At 39.5% G+C, this 11,176-nt stretch overlaps 1 protein-coding gene across 1 annotated transcript; it reads left to right on the plus strand.

Annotated features, from left to right (window-relative positions):
- The first annotated feature begins 5,517 nt into the window (after positions 1 to 5,517).
- LOC117667123 (ubiquitin-conjugating enzyme E2-18 kDa-like) lies at positions 5,518 to 8,789 on the plus strand. Its single transcript, XM_034420326.3, has 4 exons — positions 5,518 to 5,653; positions 6,552 to 6,647; positions 6,960 to 7,146; positions 7,259 to 8,789. The coding sequence occupies exons 1-4, from the start codon at positions 5,624 to 5,626 to the stop codon at positions 7,411 to 7,413; spliced, it is 468 nt and encodes a 155-aa protein (XP_034276217.2). The 5' UTR covers positions 5,518 to 5,623; the 3' UTR covers positions 7,414 to 8,789.
- Positions 8,790 to 11,176: the final 2,387 nt, after the last annotated feature.

Raw genomic sequence — 11,176 nt, forward strand, 5'->3', positions numbered from 1 at the left:
TTGAGCATACTTTTGAGTCACTTTATTTCTGCACTAGTGATTTATTTATATTGCTTATATTGAAGTGATATTTTATAATGCTGGTATTTTAATACAATGATGGTTGCATGGTTCTAGAAGTTGTTATAACTGGAAATGAGCTGCATCTGGGTGAATCTACTATCCCTTCAAGAAGATCCCTTGGACAAATTTTACAAATGCTTTTTAGGTGCAAGAGGCATATATGAAACCACGAGTGCATCTAAGGATAAAGGAAGGAAGAATGGAACAGAATATTCAGTGCTATATGCATACATGTGACATGTACATATCTGAATATGTTTTCTGCCTAAGGCAGGAAAGAACTGTGAAGCTGTGGTTGTGGATGCTGTCTGAGAAATATTTGGCTTATCTATAGGGCAGATGACAACTGGAATGATAAATACCTTCCATGGCACGCTCTGTAACAAAGGGCAACCAATACAGTGAGAAAAATCCCATGACTAACTTTAGACAGAAGCACCTCTAATATAACAGGCCTTGCCCAGAAGCATGTGTTGGGGGACAATCTGTACTAGAGAGAGAGAGAGACAGAATATTAGGGGGTTCCAGCCAAGAAGGAAGTGGGGGCAGCAAAAGAAGAGGTTACTGGTTCAGAAGTGGCTGATTAGGGCATCACATTGCTCCTGGCAGGAATACAATGTTTACAGAGTCAAAAAGTCCCCATAAAATGCCCTGGCAGTGAACTGTGTGGAAATCATCACTAAGATGATTATAGTTTGTGATTATTGTATCAGCAACTTTTGTAATGATGTTAACTTTTTAGTCTTAGAACATGTTTATTATCGTTATTGTTTAATATTCCTAATAATCCTTTTTACTCTTACTCTTTTCATGTATTCAAATTATGTTTTACCTGTTATCTTATACATGCTTGACAAATAAACAAATAAATAAATAAATAAATAAGAGTAAATTTAATTTAATTTAATTTAATTTAATTTAATTTAATTTAATTTAATTTAATTTAATTTAATTTAATTTCCAATTTATATACCGCCCTTCTCCCTGAGGACTCAGGGCGGTGTACAGCCAAGATAAAAACATAGAATACAAATATTAAAAACAATTAAAATATATATAAATTTTGGCCCAAAGTTAAGAAATCACAGACTGATTAAAAGAATTTAAAAATTTCTTCTTAAGCCAACCCGGCTTGCTGGAAAAGATGGGTTTTAAGGGAACGACGGAAGGCATTGAGGTCATGGATTCTCCTTATCTCAGGAGGAAACTGATTCCAGAGGGTAGGAGCCCCCACAGAGAAGGCCCTCCCCCCTGGGGGTCACCAGCCTACATTGTTTGGCTGATGGCACCCTGAGGAGGCCCTCTCTGTGGGAGCGCACAGGTCGATGGGAGGTCGTCGGTAGCAGCAGGCGGTCTCGCAGATAGCTAGGCCCTATGCCATGGAGCGCTTTAAAGGTGATAACCAACATTGGAGCCATCCAAAGCAGACTTGCAAGCAGAGCAAATAATATTCCTTTTCAAGGGGTCAATCTTAAATCTTTGAATTGTGAAATCACAGAGTTGGAAGGGGACATGCAGATCAAATCCAACCCTCTGCTCAATGGAGGAAATCAAATTAAAGCATTACAATCGTTAGCTTCTTCCTTAATACGCACAGTGAAAGAAAGGCCACCACCATTCACAGTACTGTATTTGCTTCCACTGTCAACTATTACCACTGTTAGTAAGTTTTTCTAAGAATCAGTCGGAAATTCTCTTTCATCATTCATCTTCATTCTCGCCATTGTCTGTCCACTGCAGGATGAAGGCCACTGCTGCATGCTTCCAACCAATACGGTCTGGAGCTTTCCTTTGCCAGTTGGGCTCGCAATTCTTGCTGATGTTGTCAATCCATCTTGTTTTAGGTCTCTTTCGTGGATGCTTTTTATCAAGTGGGATCCATTCTATGACTGCCTTGGTCCACCTGCCATCGGTTTTTCTTGCTATGTGACTGGCCCATTTCCATTTCAATTCTTTTACTCTTTTGATGACATTGTATATTTTCCTTTGTTCTCTAATCTATGTGCAGGTCTTTCCATCTTGTCTTGTGATGCCGAGCATGTATCATTCCATGGCGCTTTGTGCCTCTCGTAGCTTTTGTATCGATTGTGAGGTTAGTGTCCATGTTTCACTGGCATATGTTAGCGCAGGAAGCACACACTGATTGAAAACTTCTCTTCAGGCATAGGGGAGGTTGTTCTTAAAATTACGCTTAGCTTGTTGAATGCCTGCCAACCACATTTAACACGGCATTCAGTTTCCTTTATTGTATCCCCCTTCCACTGAGATCCATTGGCCAAGCTATATGTAGTGGTCTACCACGAATAGTTCTTCTCCAGATATATATTTTTTTCTTTCTCTGGTGAATTTTCCTTTATGTAATTCCCTTTGTGTAATTTAAACCAATGGTTTCTTATTCTGCCCTCTGAGATGATAGGGAGCAGAGTTTGGCCTTCTATATGACAACTTTCAATTGCTGGAGAGGGCATGTATATTATCCAGTCAGTCTTGTGTCCTCGGGGCTAACCATTCTGATTCCTTTCAGTCTCGGTACTTGGTGAGGCTAGATTTTTTTTTTTTTTTGAGTTGTGATCACCACAGTGCTCTTCTCTAAATCTTTCCAGTTTGCTCAAGTCCTTCCTGAATATATTGCCCATTGCCCAACACAGCACTGCACAAGACAATGGGTCTGACTAGCACACAATAAAGTGGAAGTACAATTTAAACTAAACCTTTTTATAACGTAATGGTCATTTTGCTTCTGCAAGGGGAAAATAGTTTTCATGTATGATTCTCACAACACACACACATATGCACATACGGAGAGACACACACACAGAGAAAGACACACACAGAGTATATTAGGAGCAATCTTCCCATCACTACCACTGTTATTTTCTGTTTCTGGGACATTTCATTTCATTTCTTAGATTATTTAGTTTCTCAAATATTTAAGGGTCTAACTCAGTGGTGGGTTTCAAATTTTTTTACTACCAGTTCTGTGGGCATGGCTTGGTGGGCGTGGCACCAAGTGGTGTTTGCTTAACAATTGCAAATATGCTTAACAAGTAAATGTGATGATGCACTTTATGACCATGACTTATGACTGCAATGAGCAGGCTTCATTATGGTCGTAAATCAAGGACTACCTATTTTCATCTCATTTTTGAACTAGTAGATATTGTTTTATTCAGAAATTATTTCTCATTTAATCACACTTTTTATCTGTCAGACCAAAGGATAGCCACGGAGTCTCCAGAAAAACTAAACCATTTATGGAACTTTTGAAAATCCAAATGTGTAATGGATTCAATAAAGGAGATAATTTGTAGCTGAGGGTTGAGATGAGAGATCCTTGATGCTCTCTGAGCTTGGTTGTTTTCTTGCAGAAACACGGCTAGCACTGATGATGTTACCTAGTTTGGGTAATGAAACATCTGCAAGAAAACAATCAAGCTCAGAAAGCACTAATGACCCCTCAAAAGGAATTCAATTGTTTTTCATCATGTATTTTATTTTGATGTTGTTTTGCAGATGACATTTTCTTCATTTGGGTAGAAGATTGTGAGCAACTTTATTTCACAAATGGATAAAATGCAGAAATATTGGTGTTCAATTTATTCTCTAACTTTTTTATTTTAGGTCCATTTGTAGGACATTATGATTCAATATTTAGGATTATAGATTTAGATCCTATGAAGAAAAAACTAGACTGTAATACTCTACTTACTGTTAGTTTGATAGCTGTCAGATACTGTATACCATGTTTTCCCGAAAATAAGACCCTGTCTTATATTTTTTTGAACCCTAAAATAAGCACTTGACCTTATTGCCATGCGCTCAAAAGCCCGATTGGGCTTATTATCAGGGGATGTCTTATTTTGGGGGAAGCAGGATATTTACCATACAGTTCATTTTAAAGACTTAAAAAACATGTTTTCCTGAATACGATTTTGACAAAATCAAACAAGTTACAGAACAATAGATAGTGCATATTCCATTTTTTATTTTATTTTACAGCAAAAAGACTACATCCAGAAGTGAACAGCAGGAAATATTAATAAGGAAGTCATCTGGATCTAACGTATGCAATAGGATAATGTGTAGTTTGGTTCCATTTTCTTCTGGGAGGTGATATGTAGTTCAGTTCAGGTAGTGATAAATTCATCTCTGTGTCAGGGGAGTGGTCCTGCCTGCACTGAAGGAGGTGATCTGCCTTTCCTCAAGAAATCATCCTTCAGCTTGATAGTATCAGATAGGAACTCATTCTTTTCAGCTTAGAACAATACCAGCTTGAGCAGACAAAAGCCTTCTTTATGCAAAAGCTAGATGTCAGCTGAAATGCTTGGCCTTGAAGGGCCTCAGTGAAGGTCTTGGCTTTGCTGCATTGCTCTAATTAAACCATTCTGCCATGTTTTTATGACCAGGAATTATACTGAGTGTTAGGCATACCATTCTGTTTAACTAGTGAGAACTTGATGGATCGGCTTTTAAATATACATGCAGTTATTTACCTGGTTATGTGTCATTAAACTGGTTTTAACTTCTATGACTCTACCCATATATTTTCTTCATGATTATCTGTCCTTAACCTGGTCTTTCAGTCTCCCATGGTGCACCCATCTCCATTGTAACTACCTACTTTGCTGCTGGTCACCCTCTTCTCTTTCTTTTCACCTTTTCCAACAACCAAACCTTCAGAAACTAGGCTTTCAAATGTGTCTGAAGTGGGATAATTTGAGTCTAATCGTTGCCCTCTGAGTGAGAACTTGTGGCTTTGTCTGATGATTTGTCTGTTTTCCTGACTGTCCATGGTATTCTCAAAAGAACTTTCTCCCATACCCAATTTCAAAGGTGTTAATATTTTTTCTGACCTGCATCTTCAAAGTCCAATTTACAAGACTGAGGTGTTGAATTTTTTTTCTGCTCACATAGTTGTTGACAATTGTATATTAGCTGTATATGGAGTTTCCCTAATTAATTCCCTAATAGTGCGAATGGAGACATATACTTCTAATGTTATTTCTAGTGTAATCTTATGAGTTATTACTTTTTTAATATTAGCAGTTTATTGACTAATATGTTCTACGTACATACTATAAACCATCCAGAGTCCAATAGGAAATAAAATAAAGTATCCAATGCAATGCCTCATGCACTTCTCAAGCTAATGGAAACTGCTCACCCATATATCCATAAATAATATTTTTAATGACCCAAAATTGTTGACTCCAGAGCACATCTTTGTTTTTCTTTGAAGACGTTTCGCTTCTCATCCAAGAAGCTTCTTCAGCTCTGACTGCATGGTGGGGAATGGAAGAATTTATATGAGGAGCGAAACGTTTTCAAAGAAAAACAGGAAAGTCCAGTTGCCTCCTAAAAAAGCATCTTTGATTTGGGTTACCGAGAATTTCCTTAGCCGGGGAAGGGTTGATCGCGGAGGGGAAAGGCCAGTTTCCGACCAAGATAACGCAGCGCAGCAGCAGGAAGGGATCCTTTCGCGGCGCTATTTCTTTCCCTGCCTGGTGCGCGAGAGGGATCGTGGGTAGGTCGAGCGCGTTCGGGATCGGATCGAAGAAAAATGGCGGGAGCCGGCAAGAGGGTGGCGAAGGTAAGCTGATGACGCGTGGTTGGGAGACCCTTTTAGGGCTTCGGAGGCATTTCGAGGAAGGCGAAGGGTGGGTGGGTGGAAGGAAGGTTGTGCTGCAGAAAAGATCGCAAGCGATTGAAGTTGATAAGGCGCGCCTCTTTTGAGAAGGAGGCGGCGGCGACGGGGTCTCGAACCGGCAGGTCTTGGGGGAAGCCCTTCCGGCATCTCCGGCAGGAAGGATACTTGATAGGCAACCAGGCAGTCCTGGAGGCTTAACCGGGATGGGGTGGGCAGGCAGTCTTCGGCAGAAAATGTTCAGTTTTTAAATACTTCGCTTCACTTTTGGCTAGGGAGAGGATCGCTTTAACGGGATGCTCTCCGATACGTGAGCTAGAGGAGCATCTGCCTGGACTGCCCTAACATCTTTTCATACTTCGGTGCCCAGAATGCCTCCTTTAGAGTCGGAGAGAGATAATATTCAGCGGGTAACCCCTATTTCAAAGGAAAATGCTTGAAACGAAGGCCGACAGAGAAAAGGAGCTCTTAGGTGCTTTCGGTTTCGTTTCCTGCTGGCTGGAAAGCTTTCCGTGGAAAGGAGGGAGGAGGAAACAGAACCGAACTGAAAAGCTGTTTTCAGAGAATGTGAAGTGATCTGTGACTCAGAAAAGCCATGAAGCAGATCTGTCCGCTGCTAGATATAAGCCATTGCGTTTTTTACAATGACTTGAAAATGAAAAGAAGATTCATTGGATTTCAACACCCACCATTCCTCCTTAAATCCAGGATGAGAGAATTTAAGTTGTTTGAAATGCTGTCAGCATTGATCTTGGAATTACTTTGTGGTGTGTGTTTTTTGTTGCATTTATTCGTTGGTTTGTTCGTTCATCGATCCATCCTTCATTCATTTTTGTCTTTTCAGGAACTTGATATCATTAAGAAATTAGGGTTAAGATGCTTTCAGGACATTCAAGCAGATGTGACCAATATTCTCCTTTGGAAAGGACTTTTAATGCCGGTGAGTTCAAAGAAACTGGATGAGAACAATTGAGACTGACATCTTGCAGGAAATTGTAATGTACAGGTACTAGTCAGAATAATCTAGCATGCTGTCACTTCAAACAATGATTTGGGTGATCATGAAAACACCACAAAGTATCAGAGTCTTTATTTAAGCGGGAGTGGATTACATTTTCAATGTGGGGTACTAAAAGGCCTTCCATATTCACCATTTGGGAAGGGACTGACATCTAATTTTAGTTTGGTCTGCAAGGAAAATTGCATTCCTTAACCTCCTATGAATCATGCTTGTTCCTGTCCTTATACACAGGATAATCCTCCATACAATAAAGGGGCCTTCTGGATTGAGATAAGTTTTCCATGTGAGTATCCACTCAGGCCTCCTACAATAAGGTTCAAAACCCAGATCTACCACCCCAATGTGGATAAGAAGGGTAAATGCTGCCTGCCAATCATCAGCGAAAAGAACTGGGAGCCTTATACAAGGATAGAGCAAGGTATGAGATAGGATGGAGAGAGCTGGGGCTGCTGGATGGCTTTCATTCAATTGCCACTTTGTGTACGTTTTTCTCTGTTTCAAGGAAGTGTCACTTTTAATCTTTTCTGCAGTAATTTATGCCTTGATAGAGCTGGTAAATAAGCCTGACATAGACCACCCAGTGAACCTAGAAGTGGCCAAGGAGTTCAAGGAAGAACATGAGAGATTCCTGTTACAGGCTGAAGATCACACCTGCAAATTCAGTGAGAAGCGGCCATGCGAGTGACCTGTGCTCACCGATTGGAGTCTACCTTATATAATTTTTAGCCTCAAAAGTCTTTGTTTACCAATGGGATGGTAGAGAAGAAGGACCAGACAAAAAATATGCATGATGTAAATTTGGACTTTTCAGAGTAAATGAAAAAGGGGGATGGGAGGGGGGAAAAGAAAGAAGACAGTAAGAATAAGTGTACAATTATGATGATAATACTGATAGAACAAATCTGAAAAGAAATTGAAAGTTTATACTATTAGAATACAGGAGTTGTTCAGATACCAAAAAAGGAGAATATTCCACAGCAAAGAAGATAGGAAGGAGAGAGGAGTAGAGGGTAGGAAGAGGAGAGGGAGGGAGAGGAATGGAAGAAAGGGAAAAGGAGAGGAAGGAAGGGTAGGGAATAGAAGTAGGAGAGAAGGTGAGTAGAGGGAAAAGAAGAGAGGAGTGGGGAAAGGAAGGGGAAGTAGGATGAGGGAGGAGAAGAGGGAGGGAAGGGAAAGAGGAGAAGAAGAAGAAGGGTTGTTGCGAAATGAGGGAAGAAAGGGTAGAAGAGCAACTCCGAATGTAATTAAAATGCCTTATTTTAATGCTTTCTTTAAGGAAACATATATGTAGGATTAATTATGTATAAGAAAATGTACATTTTATATTATGTGTATAAGAAATAAAACTGAAAAAATTTTCCAAAAGAAAAAAAAAGAAAGAAAGAAAATTTGGACTTTTCTGAGTTTAAAGCCAGAACTACTCATTTGGGGAACAAATGAGTAGTTAACTGTCGGTATTGGATTTCAATAAATTTCATATTGAACTGAAGAGAGAACATAATTTTCTAAAACAGAATAATATTTTCCCTCAAAAGAACAGAACAAATTAGAACATTTGCAAAGTTACAGGAGTACATCATAGGAATAAAGTTAGAATTCCACAGAGAAAAAGTACTGAGTTTTCTGTTTTCCAAATACTTTCCAAGCAAAGAATGATTTATCAGGAACAGGAACAGACCAATAGGAATACTTCTGGAAAAAAGAATATTGCATTTGATGCTTTGTTGCATGCTATTCCCTTGCTAGTATATCTTGCCTTGAATGAAGAAAATAAACACATTCTTAATTCTTTTTAATTTGCTCTTCTTCATATAACTTTCCATTTTCATAGTCATTCCTGTAATACTTCAGGATTGTTTCCAAATCTTTCCTTTTCAATACCAAGTTTAATTTATTTAATATATTGTAGTGTTTCTCTTTTTTCTTAAACCTTAGCAATTGCACAGGCTGTGTTGCTTTTTAACTTTCCTCCTGCCACCATGAAAGTATACGTTGAGCTGACTTTCTGTTCTGTAATAAATGTACGTTATAATATATTATAAAGAATGATACATTACTACATTACAGATTCCTGGTGTCTTATTGTTTTCTTTTCATTTTCTCTATGTGAATTTGATTTTACACCTTTGCAGAGTTCTAACAACTGTTAACAATACATGTGGCTTCACAAGCACATATGTCAACAATGCAACATTGTGTAACAGTATTGGTATGACATCAGTTTTGTATCAGGAGGCCAAGCGTGTAGGCAAAGCAGATAAGTACCCCTAGAAAGAGACCATTATTTCGAGCATTGTTTTTGCCTATCTGAATTTTCTTCTTGTTACAATGAATCATACGCCCAGTAATCGCTAAGAAGCAGTTCTGTGAAGTATAACAGAATTTTGCTAATAGTGGTGTGTCTAGTTTAATGAAAAGAAGGACTGTGGCGACATCATAGCAGTCTTCCAACATTTGAAGGGCTGCCACAAAGAAGAGGGAGTCAACCTATTCTCAAAGCACCTGAAGGGAGGACAAGAAGCAATGGATGGAAATTTATTAAAGAGAGAACCAACCTAAAACTAAGGAGAAATTTCCTGACAGAGCCATTATCAGTGGAATGACTTTCCTCCAAAATTTGTGGCTGCTCTAACACTGGGCGGTTTTAGGAAGAGGTTGGACAACCATTTTTTCTGAACTGTTCTAGAGCAGGGATGTCAAACTCAAGAGCTGCGGGCTGAATCCAGGCTGCGGGGTACTTAAATCTGGCCCACAGGGCCAGGCTGGAAATAGCAAAGGACCAGCCTGCGGTGCCTCTGGCAGCCAAAATGGGGCACGGGGGGGCGGCTGTGTGCAGCCCCCGCACATCCCGTTTTTGGCCTGGACGGCCTGCAGCACTTTGCTGGCCAAAACGGGGCCCAGCTGGCCCACAGTGGAGAACTACAATGCTGATCCGGCCCTCAAAGAAATCCGCTTGACATCCCTGTTACAGGATTTCCTGCTTGAGCAGGGGTTGGACTAGAAGACCTCTAACGCCCCCCCCTTCCGGCTCTGTTATTCTGCTCTTCTGTAGGAGGTGTTAAGAGAAGGCCGTATCGTTCAGCTTTTGAAATACCTCAGTTGTGGGTGGAGGGGCCATAGAAGACAGCTATTGTACATCTCTAGAGAGGGCTATTGAGCAGGCAAAGTAAGCCTCTTCAGATGCTTTTCCTCCTGGTCCAGTGCTTAAACATAGGCCAGAATACAAGCAGGGATTCTTGGTCAATGCACTGTGTATGTGCGTGTGCACGTGTGTGTGTGCTGTTGTCTAGTTGAATCAGTCTCATAGATCACAATGATGTGCACCAAGACTGTCCAGTGACTCCAAAGATAGTATCAGTTATTGATACTAAGTATCATTTAAGCGTATAAGAAAGGGGAAGTTAGAAGCAAAATACAATGTTTTCAATAGTGCTCGTTTCTCGCTTTTTTGTGATATCTTTAAATAGTAAGTAGTGGAAACTGTGGCACTCAGTGCAGAGATTCAAAAAGATGTCTAAAATCGTTTTCCTCATTATTAAAATAAGAATAAAGCTGTACAGTTAACGCTCAGTATGTCACTGATGAAGAATGAACCATGAAAAAAAAAATCCAATATATTTAAATGGTTCATTCTTCATCAATAATATACTGAGCCCTAATTGTACAACTTTTGTAACTTCCTTGTCCACCTACTGATACTATATTTTTGCATCAATTCTTTTTTTTTTTCCTTTCCCCTTTTCACTTGTTCAGGAACAACAGTTTGAAAACTACCTCCAAAGATTATACCACTTTTAAGTTTTAGTTCAGCACATCTGACCTAGGAGAGAAGAAGCAATGAATTGCCTCTCATTATTTAGAAAGCACAGCTCCTTTGGGCTTGAGCTGAAGGGCTTCAGGCAGCAGGAATCTCATTGAGACATGAGCAATATCCTTTCTTTTTATGTACACTGACAGCATATACACCAAAGACAAATTCCTTGTGTGTCCAATCACATTTGGCCAATAAAAGTATTCTATTCTATTCTATTCTATTCTATTCTATTCTATTCTATTCTATTCAGCAGAATTAAACCACTAGATCTTGCTTTCCTACTGCTTTCCTAAGACTTGCTTTCTTTTCAAGTTCCCCCCTTTTTAAAGTAAGCTTTTCCTCTGAACGTCACTTGCATTGGCCACTGGAAATAGGCCTGTAAAGGAATATGTGTTTCTGCAACCTAACATACCAGCATGTACACCTGTCTTTTGTTTTCAATAAATAAGAAACAGTTTGCAGCTCTCCTCCCTCTTTAGTTCAGGCTTAAAGCCCTCATCCTCCTCTTCCTCCCTTTCTGAATATAGTGTGTTTATATTTAAAAGTGGGAAGAAGAAGCAAAGTGGGGATTTTTTTACACTGAATTATATCCTGTTTGCAGCTCATCTTGTAAAATGAGCTGTCTTCTGAACAA

The sequence above is a fragment of the Pantherophis guttatus genome, chromosome 1, assembly GCF_059756535.1.
Source record: "Pantherophis guttatus breed Tessera chromosome 1, ASM5975653v1, whole genome shotgun sequence".
Lineage (NCBI taxonomy): Eukaryota > Metazoa > Chordata > Lepidosauria > Squamata > Colubridae > Pantherophis > Pantherophis guttatus.